The 24586-nt window shown below is 33.4% G+C and overlaps 3 protein-coding genes across 3 annotated transcripts in view; 1 reads left to right on the top strand and 2 right to left on the bottom strand.

Moving 5' to 3' along the window:
- Nucleotides 1-1180, bottom strand: part of LOC126826885 (ribitol-5-phosphate xylosyltransferase 1) — a 129179-nt gene extending 127999 nt beyond the window's left edge. The window contains exon 1 of the mRNA XM_050555993.2: nucleotides 638-1180. Coding sequence (XP_050411950.1) covers nucleotides 638-788 — 151 coding nt within the window. The 5' untranslated portion in view covers nucleotides 789-1180. The remainder of the gene's footprint in view (nucleotides 1-637) is intronic.
- Nucleotides 1040-14105, top strand: LOC126828015 (uncharacterized). Its single transcript, XM_056102456.1, has 10 exons — nucleotides 1040-1240; nucleotides 2903-2980; nucleotides 4418-4652; nucleotides 4966-6079; nucleotides 6458-6527; nucleotides 9700-9815; nucleotides 10238-10325; nucleotides 10682-10695; nucleotides 11446-11569; nucleotides 11932-14105. Exons 1-10 carry the CDS (start codon nucleotides 1067-1069, stop codon nucleotides 13564-13566), a joined length of 3648 nt encoding a protein of 1215 aa, XP_055958431.1. The 5' UTR covers nucleotides 1040-1066; the 3' UTR covers nucleotides 13567-14105.
- A 942-nt stretch (nucleotides 14106-15047) lies between these two features.
- Nucleotides 15048-23932, bottom strand: LOC126826887 (translocation protein SEC62). Its single transcript, XM_050555995.1, has 9 exons — nucleotides 23871-23932; nucleotides 21455-21560; nucleotides 20749-20854; nucleotides 20118-20226; nucleotides 18810-18932; nucleotides 18177-18257; nucleotides 18018-18078; nucleotides 17603-17722; nucleotides 15048-16710 (listed from the first exon to the last, which is right to left on the bottom strand). The coding sequence occupies exons 1-9, from the start codon at nucleotides 23907-23909 to the stop codon at nucleotides 16241-16243; spliced, it is 1215 nt and encodes a 404-aa protein (XP_050411952.1). The 5' UTR covers nucleotides 23910-23932; the 3' UTR covers nucleotides 15048-16240.
- Between the last annotated feature and the right edge of the window lie 654 nt (nucleotides 23933-24586).

Here is a 24586-nt window from a genome sequence, read left to right as displayed (position 1 = left end):
TCCACAAACACTAAGAAAAGTTAACAAAAAGGAAATTTCCAATGCACTCCAAAAGATTATCTGAACTCTTTATCCAGTATCCATACATGATAACATTAACCGGATATTTACTTATAGGGTCTAGTGTTTATCAATGACATGTATAATATATACTATACATGTAGGTATATAACTATCTGAAGTGTAATATACACATATTGCACACAAGGGAAAGTGTGTATTACATTGGCCTTGAGCTAAATTAATACACCACATTCATATACAATAACTATGAATTATCATAGATAGGAGATACATAATCTAGCCAATGTGCAATAAAATCTCATCTATTATAGTAAGATCATTTGTTACGATCTGCATAGATAATATCATGGACCTTATTAATAATGATAAAATTAAATACAGGTACCAGTATTTTGCTAACTATATTCAATAAATGTGTCAGTTTCTGTACAATAGAGATCATTTTGTGGCTGACAGTTCTGTCAAATTGTGAAAACCGTTATCTTTACTTAAGGGGAATTAAAGCTATCATCTCTGTGCTGGAGCGTGTTGTGTGCATTTCATTAGACGTGTGAATTGTCACACGTTCCCCCTACCCCAGGTTAAATCTGTTAATTAACGGTAAATCACTTACCTGTAAGACTCCTTAACTTCTCAAGTATAATCCTCTCTCTTTCATTAGCACTGTTATTTCTTCGTTTTAGTAAAAGGTATCCCGTATAACATGTGATTAGAAAATATACACCCAAGATAGAGTAAGCTATTTTCCTAAACGTCAACCTCATCGCAGAACTCGTCTTCTTGTCAAAACAATACAACTTTATTCCCACTCATTGTAGAACTCTATATCAATTGAACTTTCAGTTGCAGTTTCCCGCCTTACATCCGATGAAGTGAAGTTACCGGTAAGATGATGCGGCGAATAATCCAACTGTTTCTTATTATTATTCGATCGACACAAACTCGCTACAAGTTACTTTCAACCTGGAAGCAGTACGTTACATTCATACAAAACATCCACAATAGGTCACATGACCTGCACGAGATTCTCCCTTTATTCAAGATGGCGGCGCCCACTGAAAACGTGGATGAAGACAATTTCTGTATGGTTGAAGCCACGGTGGCCACTGGATTTGAGCAAACAGCTAGAGAAGAAGTCATTGAAAAGTTAAATTTAGATGTAAAATGTGCAAGGGGTAAACTCATAATAAAAACGCCCATATCCTTAGTCCCCAAGGTAAATATGGTTGACAATCTAAACAACACAAGTACAACAAACATTTACAAACCGACAACACTCTCGAATTTGGGTGCTAATGTAGTAGATTAGAATCACACCATTTAGGGTTGGAGAATATACAACGTTTTGGCTACCACCTGAGAACACTCCACAGGAAACAATGACCTACCATAAAAAAATGTCTCCAAATATCTTGACAATTACACCACAATATTTATATATACACACCAAGCCTTAGCCTTAAATTAAATTAAATCAGTTTCGCACATATTGTCACAAAATAAACGGTCATGTTGTACATAATAAGCTATGACCATTTAACCATCCATAAATAATACACTGAAAGATGGCTACGAGTGTCGGCCATAACATCGCCAACAATAGATTTTTTATGGCTGTAATAGTATAGTTGATAGATCAGATGTGTAGAGAATTGCACATGTGATGGCTATTTATAGTCTCATAGACTCTAGCGCTGAGTTTTATCATGCTGCGTAGTTAGCGAGAAATCACTTTGAGACAAGCCACTGAAACGTGCACATTCGCCTGTCGCCAACTTTCTGTACTGAAAATTTTAACTTCACGGGTCACCCTAACTGTTAGTCTCACTTTCATCTAGTTACTTTAGTAAATGGTGTCTGGTTGGACTAGCCTCTCACCGTTACTGTCTGTCCCTATACACATACATGTAATATGGAAATAACGCTTCACACCACCTCGGTTCTAAGGCTGTTTTGGAACCCTTACCGTCTATTTTTCACTGTGATTCTTCTTTGTTCGCCAAAAGGCTGAAAGGAATCATTTCTCGGCACATCTGACACAAATTATAATATTTTCAAGTAGAATTTTGCAATTCAAAAACCCAAATAAATTTGTTTGAACTTGTCGGCCATTAGGAACCTCTGCACTTGCGCAGATTGGAAGTCACGGGTTAGCAGCTATGCTCAGCTAATATTCAAAGTTTAGGAATGCAGTGTTACTGTAAACAAAAATTCTTGGTATACTTCAATTATGTATTAATCGATTTAATGTAATAATTGTTTATTTATGTTGAATACAAATACTTTACTGGTATCAATATTGACAGTTTACTCGGTTAATTGAAGTACTGCAAGAATTTTGTTGACGGTAACGAATTTGTGTTTTTGAATCACAAAATTCTACATGAAAATAGTGTTGAATTATTATAAATTTGTGTCAGATTTGTCGAAAAATGATTCCTTTTGGTGAAAAAATTGAAAAAATAAGAATCACAGTGAAAGTAGACAGTACGGATTCCAAAATAGCCTTAGAAGCAAGGTGGTGTAAAGCATTATTTTCATATTACATGTGTATAGGGACAGATAGTAACGGTGAGAAGCGAGTCAAACCAGACACCATTACTAAAGTAACTAACTTTCATTATGCACCTAACAGGAATGAAACTCATTTTAACACCAATCATTCACTGGACATTAAAACCCATTCCATTTCATTTTTTTAAGTTTATGTATGCACCTAATGCTAACTGAACTCACACTTAACTCTTAACCCTGAAGGATTAATATCCCATTTGTTGTCTAAGTAATGACTAGTTCAGGGGTGAACTACCTACATGTATAGACATGAACAACCCTTTCAAGTTACAAAAAAAAATGAGTGCAATTTTCTTTTTTTTAGATATTGAAACTTGGAACAATTGATAATTGCCGAGTTGTCCTAAAACATATCAAAGGATTCAACTTTCCCAAAGATCAGGTATTTATATATTGCATCAATTCTTCAGAATGAAACTCCTGTATGTTTTAGGCATTGATGAGAGCAGTGGAATAATTAATGTTGTCAGTATGTATACAGCAGATTGAATTACATGTATTAAAAGAAATATGTCTATTTTGAAATGTGTAATTCAAAACCATAGATTTTTATGGAGGCTTACAATTTTTCATGCAGTCAAGCATGACCGTTGCATATGATAACTGGCAGTCCATGCATGGGAATCAAGAAACATTGATGAAATAATCCCAGCTTCACCTTAATAAGAAACAGGTTGCTAAGACAAGATTACTAAATAAAATAAGCACACTGACAGCTTCATCCATGCTACATTTGACATAAGTGTATTAAAGCTAAAGTCTAAAAATCCAAGTGATATTGTTTATTTTTGTTAACTATCATGTAATATACAGTAGAGATAAAAGGTAGTGCATTTTTAGTAACTTAAAAGTTATTAAAAATGCACAACCATAATACTGGTTTGTAAGAATGGAAAGAGTTATCTCCCTTCAATATCTTGAAGAACGTTGGGGATGCTTGATTGTCAGTCAGTCCTGTAACAGTTCTGTCAGACCTGACAATGGAGGTGGTGTGAGTAGAATTGTGACGTAATTAAACACAACAAATATGTTTCAGCTGTCATGGTTGAGATTTTTTCTCATGCAGTTTGCACATGCTTTTTAGCCCAAAATCACCATTTTTATCGATTGTCACTATTTGAAAGAATTGAATCTCGGAACGTTCAATTGAACATCCCCTTAATATCATGATTTTTAGTTGCAGACATTCAAATGTCTTACATGTATAAGGTTTTATCTGCACTTCATTCCTTAAGTCTATAAGCGTGATTTGAGTGATATTGGATTGGAATCCTTTGCAAACTACAATATTGTAAAATTTGAGTATGGTAGATAGAAAATGGTTCAATTCTGTTCAATTCAATTCGGTATTTATAAAGATATGATGAACTGATATTCCATCGATCTATGCTGCTTTCTATGTAAATAGTCCATTTTTCTTTTTGTTTTGCAAAATCTATTTTATGGACCTGTTTTTAATTTGATTTATTTGATCTAAATTTACAAAATATAATTCTAGATTTACACAATACATGTATATTCGTTCTATATGTATTTAGATTATATAGTACATATATCCACAGAAGTGTATTTACAGTATTAGTCTCTTATAGATGCATGCATCGTAAACTTGTAGAGACTGGTAGGAGACGTGTCGCTTTATGAATACTTTCAGATTGCTTTTTTTTTAAATTCTGTAGAATTTAAAAGGTACATGTATCAGAATTGGATGGTTAGAGGTATCAGAATTGAAAATTAAAATATGAATAGATAGAGTATTATTGTTTACATTGATTAATTTATAAATAGGTGATTAAAATGGTCAATTGTTATTTAAAAGGCTGCCAGTTTACAGAAAATTAGAGAATTGGTGAAAGATGTTGATTGGACTCATGGTATAACAGCATGGAAACAAGTTTTTTCCTTTGAACATCCTATTAATACTTCTCATGAAGATGCCACTGGAAATGTTGGAATCTCAGGAACAAAAGACAAAGAAACTTTACAACAGAAAACCAGACTCCGGAAACCAAACAAAAAGGGACGGGGAAGAGATAAAAAGAAAAATGAAAAAGGTAGTTATTGATTTTAAGGTATATCTTCATACAATAAATCTTGTTCAGTCTTTTGGATCTATATTTTTTTTCTGTCCTTGTCTGGTGTAAAAGATGGAAGAACAATCTATATGTAGTATTAAAATATCGTAAACAATGACTGACATTACCCCTCATAATTTCACAGTCAGAATGTTAAGTCAAGACTAAGTGTACTTTGGTCTTTGCATGGTTGACGTGATTTAATACCAGAAACTGAATGAAATAAAACAAATTTGCACTAGTAGTAGTTCTTATTTTAGTTCATTTAATTTCTTATTTGTTTATTTTTAAGGAGCTGGGCGTCAAAAAGACAAAGTTGACCAAAAGCATGAAAACTTGAAAGATTCCAAAAAGTCTTCAGAAACAAAAAAGTATGATAATGAAGCACCAAAAGCTAAAATTCAAAATGAAACAGAATCAAATGAAGATTCTCAAAAGGATGAACTACCTGAAGATCAAGCTTCTATCCCAGATACTGATGATACCCCTGAAAGTGATAGACAAACTGAACCTGAAGGAGCAGCAGCTCCTGCTGCAATCGTATCAAAAGAGGAGAGAGAGGACACAAATGCCTCAACAAGGAACACAGAATCTCCAACTAAAAATGCAGACTCCCTGACATTTGACTCAGAAACTCAAGCCAATGACACAGATTCTCCAATTAAGGAGGTAGACTCTCCAGCTAAGGAACCGGACTCACCTGCTAGTGCTCAAGACAATGACTCTCCAGCTAAGGACAATGACTCTCCAGCTAAGGACAATGACTCTCCAGCTAAGGACACAGATTCTCCAATTAAGGAGGTAGACTCTCCAGCTAAGGAACCGGACTCACCTGCTAGTGCTCAAGACAATGACTCTCCAGCTAAGGACAATGACTCTCCAGCTAAGGACAATGACTCTCCAGCTAAGGACAATGACTCTCCAGCTAAGGACAACGACTCTCTAGCTAAGGACAACGACTCTCCAGCTAAGGACAACGACTCTCCAGCTAAGGACAATGACTCTGCTAAGGACGACTCTCCAGCTAAGGACAATGACTCTCCAGCTAAGGACAACAACTTTCCTGCTCAGGACAATGACTCACCTGCTCAGGATACCAAATCTCCAGCCAAAGAGAAAACAGATATTGATCCAACTAAACCAAAGTTTCGGGTAACATGTAATCGAACTGGAGAGGGACATAAATTTGATTCAACAAATACTGCTTCTAATTTTGGTGGAGCTATTTATAATTATTTTGGATGGAATGTCGACCTGCACAATTTTGATATTGAAGTTATTCTAAATATTGATTGGGATGAAGTTACTGTCTGCATTGCTCTTACAAAAGAAAGTCTGCATAGGCGTTTATTAACATCATTTGGAATGACTACACTAAGAACAACAATAGCTTATAATATGCTACGGTTAGTAGAAATTATTTTAGTTATCTTTAGTTCAGGTAGTTGTATATTTAATTCATTAGCCTCACCATTAGAACAATAGTGAGTTTAAATTCGGGCATAGGCTGAGAAGAATTTTTAAGGATTTAAAAGCTGGGTTTGGTTGTCATTTGTCTGGTTATAAAAAACTATCCCCCAGATCCATTCACTTGATTTAATATATTTGTTTTTTTGTTTATTATTTGCGATGTCTTGTATATTGCGTGTCTTGTCCGCAGGTTTGTTTTATGAATTTTATGTGGGGTGCTGTCCTCCTGCTCTTACTATTGGCAATCTAAGCATTAATTTATTGTGCACCATTGTTTATGTGATTTGAGAAAAATATTTTTATGAATATTGTAGGTTATGTGAAATAATGTGTGGAGATGTCGTTTGTGATCCTATGTGTGGAAGCGGTAGTATACCCATATCGGTATGTTATTAAATATTAAAATGAAAATTGTGCAATTTCCTGCTCCTTCTTCATACATATCTCTCTCTAAATACAAGATGTAATCTCCTATATTTAAGTTATTAGATATAAATAGGAAATGATGTCAAATTCCTTTAGATATCCTGAATGTTATATAGTTGTAGATATTGTTTATGTGGACTTTATAAATCAATCGGTGCCAAAATTCGCCTGGTGTGTCAGGGGCTAGAAATTCGTCTTTTTTTGCGAGAATCCTCTGAATCTTAATTAATAATGTCTAAAAAACAAAATTGTGTTTATTGTGTTATAAAACACCAAAATACAACAACAATGATAATAATAAAACAATCAGATGGAATTTTTGGTAAACACTTTTTAGTGTCAAAAGTAATATCCAGAAAACTGTGAATTAGTTTTCATTTAGTTCCTTATTCCATTTTATAACAGTTTCTTTAGACACAGCTTTAATTTTGCTTCCATGTCAATTTCCAAATAATTCAGTTGATAACTGCACAAAGTATTATAATAAAGGAATATAGTTTATATCCGCACAACAGAAAGTAAAAAAAAATCAAGTGGCCAACCTTGACATTGACAGAATAGAATTGGAATGACCCAATTTAACCATATCATATTGGTGTGGAATTGGCGGAATCAAATCGCTCGAAACGATAAAATGGAACCCAAAATTATTTCATTTCAAGGTTGGCCTGCTAAAGCAGTTTCTTTTAAAATAAATATTATTTAAGAAGGATTAAAATAAATAATTAGGAAAGAAATAAATTTTTATCGTAACTGAAATTCAATGCATAAATGTAAATGGAGTTGCACCGTTATAATAAAGATTCCTTTTGGTGCTCTACTTCTACAAAACGCTGTGTGGTGATTGAGGAATTTTCCACACAATTAATTACATAAAATAAACACAAAAACAAAAGACAAAAACAAGAGAAACTCGTCAAAATTATAAGTTAGAAGTAAACAGTAAAACAAAAACACAACAAATATTTTATTTTATTGTACATGTAGTATTCTATAAAGTAAGTCATACAAATTTGATTCAAAACACCCACACTGACATTCAATAGTCAGACTTGACAATTCTCTGTGATTTTTTTGGGTTTTTTTACCAAAATTTTACGCGAATGCTTGTAGAATCGCAGCGTAAGCTCTTGCGAGAATCCTTGTGTAAATTAGTTTCGGAGATTCGCATGAATTTGTAGCCCTGTGTGTCCAGCATCATTCTGCCCAATTTATATATGGCTGAATCAAACATGTTTGATATTATATTCGCAAAGTGTGTCCGCTTCACGTGATTGTTTGAACACATGGTCAAGGCTATGTTTAGTTGCGTGATGTGAATAGAAATGGAATCGACTTGTGAATCGGGGAAGGATTCGCCTAGTAGGTCCACCATTCGACTGCAATTCGGCACCGATGGATTCGGCTAGTGTGTCCACCCATTTTGTAAAAGAGATTATTTCAGTCCCAGGTTTGTTTGTGATGGGTTATCTTGCGTGATATCTTGGGTTTCCTCTAAGGCTGGGAATCGATATGAAATTTCAATATCGATTATCGGCAAGAATTTGTCAGCGATTATCGATAATAATCGATTATCAATCATTCTTCCGGAAAAACCGAATTTTACCGACCTTTTATTTGTGTTGATCGAGTTACAGTAGTGTTATTATCCTAGTCTAATACTGTGCCGATGTACGTAAAAAAATCAATTAATGTAAAATAATTAGTCGCTAAATGTAGGATTAACTTGAGTATTATTCTAAGTTTTGTTCTTGATTCATTTGAACCTTTTTTTTTATTCCAATATCTCCGATAAATACAAAGACAATACATGGTTTCTCTTTGCAAGTTACTGGCGATCACGGAGTGTTACTAATAATATAATAAAATATAATAGAAGGCGTCTATTGATTGGACAATAAAAAAATAATTAGCGGCTTTCAAAGTCGAATTTTTATGATTGGTTAATTTTGACGAAAACCAAAGTAGAATTCTTCCAAGAAATTACGAGAGATATAGATATTTTCCCGGGAAGTCAAAAACGTGTTTTGTATGGGCTGTATCTGATATGATTTAGTAATAAAAGCTGAGTTGATCATTAATAATACAATTAGTTTTATCGTGAAAGCAGACAATTTCTCTACAAATCAATCAAGAGCAAAGAAGGGAGATAATTCTAATTTTACTATATCACGTGCGATCGTCATTGTTCACAAAGTGCGTGACCTATTTTAGTTTCAACTACTAGTAATAACAACAAAAACAACGAAAATATTAAAATAATGTATTTAATCTTAAAGTTTATTTTTTTTACAATAATATATATTTAAAATGTGCCAGTTTGTAAGCAGAGGGGGAAATAGTTGTTGTGTTGACGTTGTGTATTCGTTCATTCGTCTGCATGCCAGACTACGGCAAGTTAAGTCATGTGAAAGTGACCGTAACTTGCCGTCAGAAGGTAAATATACCGATAATCGATATTTGAATTTCAATATCGATTATCGTATCGCTAAATAACTTCTACCGATTATCGATTATATCGATATTTTTGCGCAGCCTTAGTTTCCTCCCACTTCTAATTTCTGGAATATAATGATGTCACAAGATATTGGATGTCATGTACCACTAATCAAATAGTGAATGATTTTGTTGCAGCGCTGATTTGCTGAACCAGCATAATGTGCTAGCCATTGAGGGTCTACACTATGTTAATAATTAGTAGAGAGAGAAAGAAATGGGGGTTTAATGTTCACTCAACACAAACTAGGTCATTTCGGGACTAACACATGGTTCAACCATATTTCAATAATTCACTTGTGCGTAGGGGTCTTTAGCAATGGAAGGAAACCGGAGAGCCCGGAAAAAACCTGTGAGGTTGGACAGGTGACCATACTCCCTGTCACGTATAAGCAGGGATTTGAAACCATGCCACTTGACTCAATGACAGACATTGTGATCCAACGAGCAGGCATTACTATTCAACCACTAAGCTCCCCCAAATAATTGATAAAAATGTCAAATATTCTGGTCATTAGGATGGTTGGAGAGAGTAACTGGGTTTTGAAGGAAAAAAAACCCAATACTTAGCAGAAGTGATAATGTGATTTAGTGTCGCAACTTGAACTACAATATAAGTTGTTTTGTATTTCAGGCAAGTGTTTCCTGGCCACGAGCTATACACATGTGTGGTGAATTACATGAAAAGGCTCTAATAAAAACATATGAGAATCTAACTAGTCTAAATCTCAAGAAAAAGGCAAATAAAAGGTAAATTAGGGACTCCACGGGGTTTAGTTTTATACTAAAATAACCATAATTCACATAGTCCAAGCCATCCAGACAGCCATAATTCACCCAGGTTGACTAAAATGCCTCATTTCACCCAGGAAGTTTAAGACAGCCATAATTCACCCAGGATGATTAAAATGGCCATAATTCACTTTCTTTGCAATGTAGATGGTGCATAATTATCTCCTGTAGCTCTAAAACTGTGAAATCAAGAAAACACCCTTCTGTCCATACTCCCATCTTGATTTTATTTTCAGTCAGCAATAAAATTGACCATGACCAGATACTTATAGATTTTAGTTTGCTGACCTTCAGAGACATTTCTGAGACATTTAGTTTAGAAATAACATGTATTCAATTGCCCAAAACTAATTAAATTTTAATATTATTTTAATTTGCAGACGTTTAGTTGACCTTGATATGTATCAGTGGGATGCTACCAATCTACCGTTAAGAGATGGATGTGTTGATGTCTTTATTACAGATCTGGTAGGTATTACACTTATATCTTGGTTGTATGCATCTACTTTTCTGCATGGGGGGGGGGGGTTGGATGGCTGAATGGTTAGTGCATGCATGTTGTATCATAAGGGGGAGGGAGGGGGGATGGCCGAATGGTTAACACATGCTCGCTGTATCATAAGGTCTGGTTAGTATGCCAGTTCCATACTCATTAAAGCTTTAAAATTAATCAATTACAAATCACTATAATACAGAGTATACTATTATTTAAATCAAACCTCCTCTTTTGTTTTGTAATGACCAGCTTCTGTTTTAAGTGTTTTATTTATAATTCTAAAATATTATATTTTTAACATTGTTTCTTTTATTTTGTTTCATTTCAGCCATTTGGAAGAAGGTTTGTAATATTTTGTGTAATAATTTCCTTGGAAAATATATCTTTATATCCCAAAGATCTGGGTTCCTTTCGATATTCACACATATCAGACCTTAACTTCCTGAATTATAGCCCCTTGTTGTACAAAAAATCACATTTTTAGCTTGTGGACTCTCTAGAGGTCACAATTTTTATCCGATTTAAATATATCACTGTTATGCCATAATGACAGTGTAGTTAGAATTTTGTGCCCCTTATGCAAATAGTGTAAAAGTATGTAATACTAAGGTTGTGGACCCTCTAGAGGTCAAAATTTTCATCTGAATTTAATGAAGCTTAAAATATATGTTAATATCCGAAAGGTCTGGGTTCCTTTCAAAATTTGTGGTATCGGACCCTAACTTTCACGATTATGGTTCCTGATTGAATGAAAATTTGCTTATTTTTAGTTTTTCTGTCCATCTCTGTGGGCGTATTTTGCATGGCAACAGCTTGTATTCACCTTGAATCATTGTACATGTAGCACTAGAAAATTGCTTTAGCCTTTTCTGCTATATATCCCTTCTAAATTACACTAATGTCATTATGATTCTCAAAGAATGATCTTCTGCCAATTGATTGCACAAGATGGGTGATAGTGCACAGAACACGATGCATGAATGATGTGAGTAAATGTTTAGACTATGTAAGTCAACTTGTGATCATCTTAGACTGGTAATTGACTTTTAATCTGACATAATTATGTGTTTACCTTTACTTTGTATTTTCTAGACATTCACGAGGAATGCCTAACCATAAATTATATCCTATGTTATTAAATGAATTGGCAAGAGTAACAAGAAAAGAAACTGGTAGAGCCTGTTTTATTACTGAAGATAAAAAATGTATGGTGAAGGTACAGAAGTTAATTTGGTTATTGTAGTCTACATCAGAATCTGCAGGATTGTTTCCAATTTTGGCAAAATCCTCAGTAAAACTCATAGGGAAATTATAATGTTTCATTTTCTCTTGCATAACAGGAGTATATATATCTGTCTTATGTTCAGTGTTGATACTGATGGATCTTTATTTAATATATTCTATGTATGACATCAATTCTGACTCGGATTATTGCAATATTTTTTTGGGAGATTTTTTATCCAGAGTGAATCCCAGATGGTAGGATATTAGAAAATAAATAGTAGAACTTAAAACTTGACCATCCAAAAATTGAAATGGATTAATGATAAAATGTATGCTTATTTGAATATTTTTCAGATTATTCAAGAGTCAAGAGTATGGCAGAGAAGGAAAGTTCTGTCCATAAATATGGGTGGTATAAATACAGGGGTTTATTTGTTACACAGAACAAATGAAGATGTAGAAAAGAAGGCAGTTGTAAATGAAGGAACACCATACAGAAATAAACGTCCTTTGAGCTCAACACAGAATGGTGAGACCGAATCTCACACTGATGAACCCAATTCTGATCTTTCAAAAGACATTGAAGCTGAAAATAAAGATACAGACTCAGAAGCTGATCGCAAGAACACAGAAACTAGTGCTCAGACCTCAGATAATCTTCCATCAACGACAGACTGCAGTTCTCAAGTTTCTGGTACCAATATCAGTTCTTCAGAAACTTCTTCACAAACCCTGGAGTCTGGTTCTCCCAGAAAGAGAGCCAAGATAGATATTTCTGAAAATGGGAGCCAAACTATCGGTGTTGTCCAGGATAGTCACACTTCTTCTGTTGAAGGTCATGTTCAATCAGATACTGAGACTCGTTCCCAGATGACAGAAACTGTTCACACTACTGCTGAAACAGGATCACAAATAGAACATACCATTTCCTCTACAGCTGAAAGTGGAATACAGGCTCAAATAGAAAGACAGTGTTCTACTAAAGAAGTCCGAACTAGATCCCAGTCAATCGGAACGCCTTCTTTTGTCTCTTATACTCGTTCTCAATCAACTGAGACCAGACAGATTACAGCAGATACAGGCAGTCAAGCCACACCAACAAGAAATACCTCAACACTGACTAGTTCATTATCTGTTAAAACAGCTTCCACTGGAACAGATGGTGGATCCTTAGCTACAGAGAGCTGTACACAAGCTTCAGAATCTAAAACTGTTAAAGTTGATACTGGCTTACAAGCTACTGATGAGGAGCCTATACCAGAATCATCCCAAGAATCTTGTCTTCCAGAAGGTCATAAAGCATCTCCAGTTTCTTACTCAGCTATAAAGAATAACCCTTTGCCTTCCTCAAATACTTCTTCCATTTCAACAAAATCACAGCAACTACCTACCAAATCATCCATTATACCCCAAACATCTGTAGTAGAAGCAATTATAGAACATTCCAACAACAAAGACAAAGACTTCCTGACTAAATCCGTCCAACAACTCAAAGAGGAAAGTCTTCATACATCCTCAGATAAATCCACAGACCTGAAAGATGAATTGATTCAACATTCCAAACCAGAAGAGATTACGACAAAAGAAGCTGAAAATATTGAGATTCCCATCAAATCTCTTTCATCGAACACAAGAGAAGCATTTCCTGCTAGTGCTGGTCATCTTATTGCTCATCAGTCACAGCCCTCTATACCTGATGTTGACAGTCTCACAGCCCAGTCCAAAGATGTAAAAATGGAAGAGAAGCCATATCAAGAAGATTCTACAAAAGAAAACAAAACCACAAAAAGAGTAGAAAATTTGAAGGCTGATGCCAAACATGGGAGCAGTGTTGATTTGGAAACCTGTGCAAATGAAGTTGAAAGTGATGTTGCTTCATCTAAAATTTTGGGTGAAAAAAATGATAATCCTGTAGCTCCTGTAGAAGGTACAGAAAAAAGTGAAAATCCTGAAGCTACAGATAAAGAAAAGGGTTGCCTGGTTCTGTAGCCAAAAGATGTTGTGAATCTAATAGTGCTCAAATGTTGATAAATATTGACTTTTGATGTGTGTTAAGATATTTCATGTCAAAACCGGTGATGAATTAACTTTATTAAACTTAGTGTTACTTAAACGTAGTTAGAATTATAGTGTTACTTAAACATTGTTGGAATTATGGTGTTACTTAAACATAGTTTCATAATCATAGTGTTACTTAAACATACTGTTACTTAAACATTGAATTATAATGTTACTTAACCATAGCTGAAATCAGTTCTGTAAATAGCTAAAATTAGCAACTGAAAAAACGTTTGTACTATTATTAATAATCAATCATTTATTCCTTTGATGATAAGTTATTATTGGACCCTTCAATTTATAATAGTCAGTAGACATATAGATTTGAAAGTATCAAAACTCTAATACTTATTTCTTTTTGTGTATGTGTTCAAATATCTGCATTAATATAGTGTAGAATTCATTTTCTAGTCAGGTTTAATTACATCACAATTTCTATGCCGTCCCAAAGTAAAAATTTGAAATTCAAATACTTATTTTTGATCTTGTTTGTTGTGATGGAAAGATGAAGAGGGGGAAATATTTTTATAGGTCTATAATGTGGATGTGTCTGTTAGTCCATACTTTGTATAGAACAGTGAACTGACTAAACCCAATTTCTTTGTATGTGGTGAGCAATAGCCATGGAACTACTTTTGCTAAAATAGGGGCAATCTTTACTACAATACGGGCAGGGCAATAACTTTTATAAAAATGAGGCAATAACTTGACCCTGGAACTTTTTTTATGGAAGTGTTAAGAATCAAAAGTTATCCTTTCTTTCTACCCCAGGGAAATTTATTTTGACTATCCTTGAATATTTGATGAAAATTGGCCAAGACCTTAACCTTGTAGAGTGATTGACAGCAGTATATGAATGCATTAACAGGGGAAAAACGATCTAAGTCACATTTTTGTCTTTTTGCATAAAAGGCAAAACAGACTTTTGGACGAGAATGCTTGACGCGAACAGAACAAGTGGGTTTAATTAGAACTTCAAAATGATGTTTAATACGAATCATAATTACCAGTACACTTCCACTTTTCAGCCAAATTAAGGTCAAATAAAGGGTACAATGGACTTGTATTGTCTGGGAGGCCATTTCAGAAGGGCCTTGGTTCGATGTGACTCCGATCGTTTTTACCTGAAATTGATTGTTCCACAGAAAGCTTATACAATTTGGTACCAGATGGCACCTTTAACTGGGGTTCGTTGAAAAAATGACTTAGATCGTTCTTCCCCAGGGCTCTTCATATGGTTGTAAACAAATTATGATTTGAATCTTCATAAGATTCAATAAGCTGTTGTGTCCAATTCTAACTGCCAAAACATTCACATTTAAGAGCAATGCTCATAAGTGCTCAGGAGCTCCTCGTCCTGCAAGTGTATCAGAGAGGAGCCATTGTAAAGAACAAAAAGATAGACATACATGTACAATTGTACCAGGTTGAAATTTATTTAATTCAGACTTAAAATTATAACAATTATACATATTTTCCTAATTGTAAAGCATGAAAATAATTATTATCAGACACAAATTTCAACAAAACTATTCTCAAGCCATGATGTATGGAAATCTAACAGATAATGTAAACCTGTGATATGCTAGAGAAGCTTGCAGTGGTTAATATTTTTATTTACATAAATTAAATAGTTCATAAACGACAACCTATTTATTAATTACGCCTGGTCCCTTGGGATTTATGAACATGGACCCTAGTCTTAAAAACGTATAGTAAAATATTTTAAGAATACTACTAGTTCATTGGTTGAGCTCTAAGCTCTTGACCAATGAAAAGTTTGCATTCTGAAAACATTTTCTTGAATAAGGTCCCGGATATTCAATTGTTATCAGTGAACTGTCAGAGCTTAATTTTCCTAAAACCATGGTGATAATAATAAACAAGTAAATATGTGAAAGTTAAATATCCAATAAACTTGTCAAGCATATTGTACCCTATAAAATACTTCATACTTAATTCAAATATAAAAAATTCTCCTAAACTTGACCATTATCAGTACTAAAATGAAAACATAAGGATGTGGTCATGTACAAGTAGGTTTTTTACTTTGTAAATGAGAAAAAGATTTGTTAATATATTACATTTATTTAACGCCAATGGTTCAAATAGTAAATAAAATAATAATAAAGCAATTTTTTATTTTAACAGTGAAGTGACTGGTAATGATTAGAGATTGCTTTAATATTGTGGAAGAAACATAGACTAGATTTATTTATCACACAATAAAAAATTTATTTTGGAAAATATTTCTTCTTCACCTTAAAATATGACAATTGGATAATACCCTTCTATTACAACTCAGAATTTGACTCAAGTTAAATATCATCCATATTAATTTAAAATAAAGTAAACTTTTGGGGAATGACAGTACAACAGTCATGAACATGTATACATATTAATGTACTGATTAACAAAAAAATGCATTCGGTTTCCTCATAATTCCCACAGTTTTTCTCATAAAAATATCGTCTTCCCTAGATTGAACACCTTTCCCTCTGATGCAAGAAAACTCCACAAGAAAATTCGAAATAATATCCCTGTTAACATTAACAATAAACATTATTATATATATATATATATATATATACATAACATGTGCAAGCTATTTATCCTTTTTACTTTCTGGTGTAATATTATCATTATTTGTTTCTGAATCATTTTGATCATCTGTTTCCTCATTCTGTTCATCTGTGTCTATCACTTCTTCTTCTTCTTCTTCTTCGAGGGCTTCATCTGTTTCATTAGGCTGTGATTCGTCATCTAAATCTGTTCTATCCACAATCTCAAACTCATCCTGTTCACTAGCTGACTCTTCTATATTTTTGATGACTGATTTTATTATTTTTTCTGTTTTTTCGGGTTCTGTCGTTTCATTATTAGTACTACTATTGGCTTTATCTGTCGTTTCATCTTTCTTTTTGTCAGTTTTAGTATCGGAAGTATAAACATCATGTTTATATAATGGTTGGAAAGATTCGAGAATGCCCACATCCTCCGTTAAATTGGGTAAAAACCAGAAATGATGTTTACCGAACGTAAATCCCCAAATAATACAGAAGAGAACAAGTCGTACTGAAAAGGAAAATTAACATGATTATGGGACAAACTTATCCTTAAAATAGACATTTTTTTATAAAAGAATAGGCTTATTTTGGGTTTAATTGTCAGGCCCTGCAAAAAGTCCCCCCCCCCCCCTTTGTCAAGGTAATGATATAATGAATCTATACTCGGAGTTTCATAGATCTCACTTAAATTGTTTCAATGGCATTTAGTAATTGAACTGGAGTATACAGGTCACAATTCTATGGAATACAATTACTGTGTATTACTGAGCGAGGTTTCGACTAGGCTTCTCTAGTCATCATTATTGCTTGATAATGCTTGTATAGCTCTCACTGAATTATAACCAAAGTTATCGTGCCCAAAAGCATCAATCAATCAAATTACTTATTGCTCTGCAGAAAATGTTCATTATCGAACTTAGTCAAGGTATTGATGTAATGAAACTATACACCATTAACCAAGTTTGATCATTCTCACTTAATTATAACCAAAGTTATTGTGTCCCAAGGCATCAACAAACCAAATTGCTCATCTCTGCTTACCCTAAGCAGAAAGTGCTCATCTTCGAACTCCATCACGGCATCCACCTAATAAACACCTACACCAAGCTCAATTAGAAGGAGAGTTATTGTGTCCAATAAGTGTGACAGACAGACTGACTGACTGACGGACAGAGGGGGGACAATTAAAAATTTTATTTTGATACAAAATTGCTATTGATTTAATAGAATGATTGTGAAATATGGATTTGGATACAAAACTGCTATGAATTAAATTTTTAACAGAATGTTAATCAAATGTAAATTTGGAAACAAAACTCCTAAGTTGAGGATTTATTTAACAGAATGACAATCAAATTTAGATCTAGATGCAAAATTGCTAAAGGCAATATTGAACTTACCAACAGCAAGACCAAGGATAAAACCAACAAAACCAGCAGCAGCTAAACTGATATAATAAACACCAACTCGTACAAATTCAGGCCATAGTGGAAACATGCATAAAGCTATAGCCCCTAAAACTATTGAGAAAAAAAAAAAAATACTTTTCAGCGTTTAACATATTAAATTCTTATCACTTTTTGCTTTCTACTACTCAATCATATTCGTACATGTATTTGAATGTATGTTTTTTTTTCTAACTTACTACATCAATTCTTGCAAATTCTTCAAATATATGGGAAAGGTGCATTGAAACGTTTGTATGTGACAATAATTACTTATGTATGTTTTAATTTGGTTGTAGAAATAAATGGATTATACAGGTAACAATATTAATATCAAATTTTCCAAACACATAGTCACAGTAAAACTTACCCATTAACAATCCAATCAAAAATGTTTTGAATGGAACTGGATCATATATCCAAACATAAAACTGAAACAAAAAATGATGTACAAATCTTAATATTATATCATAAACATAACATCTTCTGTAGACTGGGTTTTCTAAATTAATATTTGTAGTATTTATACCTGATCATCAGCATCAACAAACTTTTGGTCTTCATGCATATTTAATTTTACTTTCTTCTCTTTCTTCTTCTTCTCATCATCCTAAAAAATCATTTTTATTTTATAAATGCTTCAAATCTGTGGTCTAAGGGGTGATAATACGAGTTTAGGGAAACACATACACAGTTACTTCCCCTTACCAGGTTTGTTTTTTTTCCCACCATTTCAATTGAACTATGCATTAAATTTTTCTCTGCCATGTTCTATGACTGTAGAAATAAAGTGCATTTTAAAATCAACGATGTCTGAAGCATAAAATGTATTTCAGAATAATACTACATGCAATTCCAATACTTTGGTCACAGAGCTACATGTAGTACATATTTGAAGCATTTTTCTTTGAAATATAGATTTCCGAATAATCATAATATTATTGGTATTAGAGTGTCCTAACTGGATAACTCATCCTGGTATTAATTCAAGAAAATTAACTGTTTTCTTTTTCCCATCAAATGTTTATCAACTAATAAACTGCCAAATATTTATAAAACTTATAACGGGATCAAAAAGGAACCAGAAGAGTTATCAACTTAAAGTGTCCCTTGCAAATTGTAAAAAGAGTCATCAAACGAAAAAAAAAAAAACACTTGTTACCTTTTTCTCTTCCTTTTTTCCCTCTTTTTTCTCTTCTTTTTTTTCTTCTTCCTTCCTTTCAACTTCTTCTATTTTTTCTTTGTCAGATGTTTCAACAGTATCTTTCTTTGCTTTCTTTGACTTCTACAAAAAACAATTGATGATCAATTTTAGAATATAATAAGAGCCATCAGAAGATGGTATATCCCCCGGCTCCGAAAGATTTATACAATGAACAGTCATAGTAGCCACCTGGTTTTGTCATAAAAGTGTCGGCACTCAGGATAGAGTGTCCAACAACAAAGACAAATGGAATAAACAGTTTAACTTATTAATACTTAATTTGTTTTATCATTACCAGCAATGATATACATGAAGAAACTAATTAAAATATTACGACCATAAAACAATAAAACTGTAGGAACACAGCAGATGCAAATGGTTGATATGTTTACATCATTTCTTTTTGAGTTTCTTAAAATAACAATTAGAAATGAAATCCATTATCATTTTTGTAACAAAAACGTGAGTGATTTCGGAAGTGCCATCAGAACTTGCATTGACATACATTTATGTATGTATAAATTTTTGTGCAAAAATAAAGAAGGATTTGAGAGAACAGCACTGGAAATAAAAATAGACAGATGAATGGTTGCACACAGAAGTACAAACACATACACAGTTCAACAAATGGTTTAGCAAATAACCTTGGAAACGAAAAAAATAAAAACGTTTACCACTTCAGTATTCAGTTGTTGGGTATAGAAAGTTTCACAAAGAAGTACTATGGTTCTTGAATGGTTTAAAAAGCAAAAGGCAACACTTCAACATGTGACTAATGAGTGTACAGAGTTTTGTCGAAGAAAACTGAACAGTTATCATGTTTTGCTCCGGAAACAAAAGATAAACAAACGCACAGACAAAAAGAGGGGTGATGGCTATATCACGCTGTATTATATGCCGGGTGGGGATAATAAAACAATTGTGAACTATTATAAATCAAAATCAATCGACCATTTCCAATGTCCACATCCTTTTAAGGAAGAACTTCATCTATTACAGATTTTTATACTTTACCCATTAACTAATATTAAAATATCCTTAACTACCCACAAACTGAAGTGTAAATCACTTTGCTTTTAAAGAAGACATGTCATGTCGTGAAGGAAACTATCCGTCATTGTAAATATATAGAAAGCAACAAGTATGTACTCTATGAATACACAATAAGAAACCCAATGGTCAGACAGGCTATGCCTGTTCCTCAATCTCTTTCCGTTGAATAAAATATTGTCTTCTTAAAAATATCACTGGATTCCTGAGCCATACCTTGGATTCATCCAAACTTTCTTCTTCGTTTTCTTTCTTTTTCTTTTTCGATTTATCTTTTCGTCGTTCTACTTTCTCTGCTCGATGAAATAATCCCATACACAACAAGCTAAAACAAATTCAAAATTATACAAATATAAAGAAAATATATTTTCTTGCTCCCCAAGATAAAATTATAATTGTAAAGATAAATTGTGTCAGACCAGAATGTTTTCTTAATAATTTAATTATTATTAATAGTGGAAATGGTTCAATTCTGTGCTCTATAATTTGAAACTGCATGGTAATATGGAATCCTCATTTTAGAAATTCTCAATTATTCTAATCAGATTTTGCTTAATTGCTGAGAAATAAACATGATTAGATAACTATACAGCAATAATTAGATGCTTAATCTTTGATCAAAGAAGTCACTTGGCATATTCAAATACATCATTTCCAAAACCCTGTATTATCAGTACTGGAAACCAACAGTTCTACAGATCGAGCAGGTACAGGTAAATTGATGGTGCAGTCTCTTACCTAAAGGAAAGAACACAGCACTCTCTCAAATTGATAGAAGTGGTGATGACAATTTAAGTTATAAGACGTCAATTCAATGTTGGGGATAAAAATGGTGAAATGATCTTACTTGTTACAAAACACCTCACAGGATTTTCTGGTTGTAAATAATGGGTCTTTCTTGGCATTTTTAGCAGACCACTTAGATTCGAGTAATGCATCAATAGCCTTTGAAGCTGAAATGAAGTCATTTTACATATTTATATTCTACATGTCTTCATAAAATAAAGAGAAAAATTAATCAATTAAAAATTCCATTTACCTCAACAACTAAAATTAAAGTCTGAATAATTATAGATTAATAAGCTCTTCAAAGTTCAACTGAATTTTTTTTGACATTGCATTTTTCAAGATAAATCAAGTGCAGCTGTTCTTGACTTTACATTTTAAAAGTAGTCGCCAGTATGCAGTACAAAATAAACGTGCACTGAGATTACCAAGTAATGTGTGAGAATTGCACATTCTAAGCTATCAGTCACTGTATTAATTAACTTGTTTAATTTATAGCAGACATCTATATAAAGTGGGCATTTATCGCGGTCATCACAAATATCAAACTTTCATATATAAAATTAAGTTGATTGGATCGAACTGACAGCGTAACTCTGCTACAGGAACATTGTGTAAGCTTATCTTTAAAGTTTAAAGTCAGTTACTACACTGAGTCTGTGACCCTTTGTTGGTGTTTTCCAAACACTTTTCTTACCTGAAGGTACTGATACCATACTTTCCAGTCATATGAAGGGTTACCGGTTCTCTATAAAAAATCATCTTACCTATAAAACATTTAACTGGCATTCCAACCAACTTTCCATCTCGAACTGGTACATTGAAACGTAAAAATTTTGCAACTGCATAATCTTCTTTTGATGGCTGAGCAACCTACAAAAATTTAGCTCAAGTTAGAATATGTGAAAACAATTCATGATCATCTCTTAATATCAGCTTATTTCCAGTGGTGCGGGAACCTGATTGGCTGGGTTGATATTGACCAACTAGTGATCAGCAAAAGGTATCTTTTTCATGTACTCATCTCATTTAACACATCTTTAGATTTGCACCTCACAATTGAAAGTTTGCTGACAGCGGTAATTACTTAACAAGATAATTGCCAACCTGCTTACTCTCTAATCAGAGTGAAGATCTACTAGAAAATGACTCTAGGATACATCAATTTCCAAAAATTTCCCAAGGGCAGGGGGAAAAAAACCCTCCCCCTCCTCCCTAGAATTTATAATCTGCCAACCCACTCAAAATAAGGCACAATTTTATTTCAATAATTCCTTTCCACACAAAAAATAATGAGGTTGGGCAGGCGAAACCTATTCGCTATCAAGTACAAGCTTGGGGTCCAAACCATGCCAGATGACACAATGACAGACCTTATGATCTAAGGCACATGCAATAGACAACTTCACCACACAAGATCCAAAATATATTGTTCATTTTGTATCCAAATGATTGAATTTTATCCTGGCTAAATTCCTGTTATAATTACACACTGTTGACTTGAAACTGTACATACAGGTGTTTTAAAATATAATAAAAAAAATAAAAAGAGGTATCAATTGTTTACCAATACTTTACTTAGGCTCATTTTCAAACTTAATAAAAATAATTGTTCGGGAAGGAGACCTGAACAAAAAGAACATTGTTAATTAATATACTGTAGGTACATGTACCTGTTCATCCATGTTGTCCTAATGTATAATGTACAGCTTATGTATCTTATGTGTATGGCCTATCTTTCATAAAGTATTGATTTCAATTACATATAGGTTACCACTTACATCTACATGCATCAGGTGTATAAAGGCATATGTGTTAAATCAAATCTGAATCTAAATTAACTTTATACACTTCTAAAACTAAAAATTATGTTAAGTGTTGATTTATAAATTAACAGAATAAAATCAATAACTCATTACTAAATCCAGTTAAATAGTAGCAACAATGAATGTAATACAGACAGATTCAGAAACTTTTCGTGACAGCAGGGATAAGGAAAGCATCTATAATATGTACCCAAGGTTGTCAAATGGAAGAAGAGCTTTATATTAAAAGCATTTCCAGGAATATAATTCAGAATTACATTCATTCTCTTGCAATTTTTGGATTCCTTTTGCCATGATATAAACTATCAAGAATTGCTCTGCTGGATTGAATGATATCTGTCATACATGGGCAAATCAAATACTGGAATAATGAAATTGGGATAAGTCTAACCAAAGGTATAAATATAAAGATGTTGATAAGTGTACAAGAATATGTCATGGTGTGCGATATTTATTATATGCAATTAAGCGGAACAAACAGAAAATTGCAGATAAAAATGTATGACAAGCAAGTTTATCCATATATCAACACCGTCTGTATAGACTATGTTGTTTCTTTATTTATGTATGTATGCATACACAAATGAGCTACAGTATATTTGATTGGACTAGAGACCAAGAGTATTAACTGCAGCCAGACACAGGTATGGTACTGTCTTCATAATGACATCTGGCACATGTAGCAACAATTGCATGGACAACAGAATATTGATATAAGACACCTATTGTGGGTTAATGGAAAGCTGTTGACAGTAGCATATAGGCCTATATGTTTGGAATGATAACTCAAATTCTAAAGCAAAATAAGGAAAATTTTGAAGAAATCCTTTTTAGTGCTATGCACCATATGCACATAACATTTTACCATTAGAACGAAAGAGACAAACACACTAGATCATTTTGTCACTAACTGATTGTGATAATAGTAACTTAATAGACCCATTTTACCCACCAAGTGACCATATGATAGCCTTACTTTACTATGTCATGATATAAACTAAATAGATTTATTTTGGTATTATAGCCTAGGTCTAATGTAATCGTGCAGACGATAAGAATGATTTTAAGCTGATACCTGGGAACAAATACAAAAAGCGAAAATGATTCTGTCTAACTTTCTTGAGATTGAGTTTTTGGTGAAATACAGCCGTAAGGACGCAACAGAGTGACTTTATTTTCAAAAAAAAAATAAAATGTAAACACGTTGAGTAGAAATGATTGCCATATTGATAACATTTTTTAGTCGAAACATGTTAATTTGTATGCTATAATATCTTCATGTACGGTGAAATGAATAAATTTATCATTAATAATATATTATTTTGATGGGATTTTGTCGGTTATTTCACTTGTTTACCTCTTCTCCCTTACGACGAGTTCGTCTTCTGTCCGCCATCTTACGTGGCTTTTTATAGAATTGCCTCGTTGTCAATTTGACCTAAATTTAAGGGGTTTTCCAAATTTTTGTGACGTCAATAGCCAATACAAAATGAAAGTAGAATATGTTTGAGCAGCAACCACTTTTTGTTAATATTTTGTGGCCACAATAACCGGTCGTCTTGAAACTTGGTGCATGCTAGTTCAGCTCTGAACGTAGGTCTCATTGCGCTCGACATGTACGTTCAGAAACCGTCCTATTGAATCCTTGTCGAAAGTTTATCCAGCCCCAGTCGCTTTTACTGGGAAACTTTTTACTGCTAAACGGCGGGGTGTCAATCCGTGAGAACGCCTGTACAATGTAAAGGAACATCTTAGTGAGAAAATAAGACATTGCTTACCTCGCTAGAGTCAGTATGATCGACACAACACACTGTTAAAAATACGTCCCCTCCTATCAAGTTGCCTTTTCTCCTCCATGACACTCTAAATATGGGTCAAAACCATATTTAGGAATGTCGGACATACAAGACGAAACGAAATTTAGGTAAAAATTTGAATCTTTGAAAAAAATTTGAATCTTCAGTCATTTTTTGCTTTGTCCACCTTTTAATACTACAACAGAATGAAACAAACATTCCAGGTGTATAATGAGGGATAAAACAATATTCACTTCCACATTCAGTATTTATTGTG

This window comes from Patella vulgata, chromosome 7 (assembly GCF_932274485.2).
Source record: "Patella vulgata chromosome 7, xgPatVulg1.2, whole genome shotgun sequence".
NCBI lineage: Eukaryota > Metazoa > Mollusca > Gastropoda > Patellidae > Patella > Patella vulgata.
This window is presented reverse-complemented; position numbering and strand designations above follow the sequence as displayed.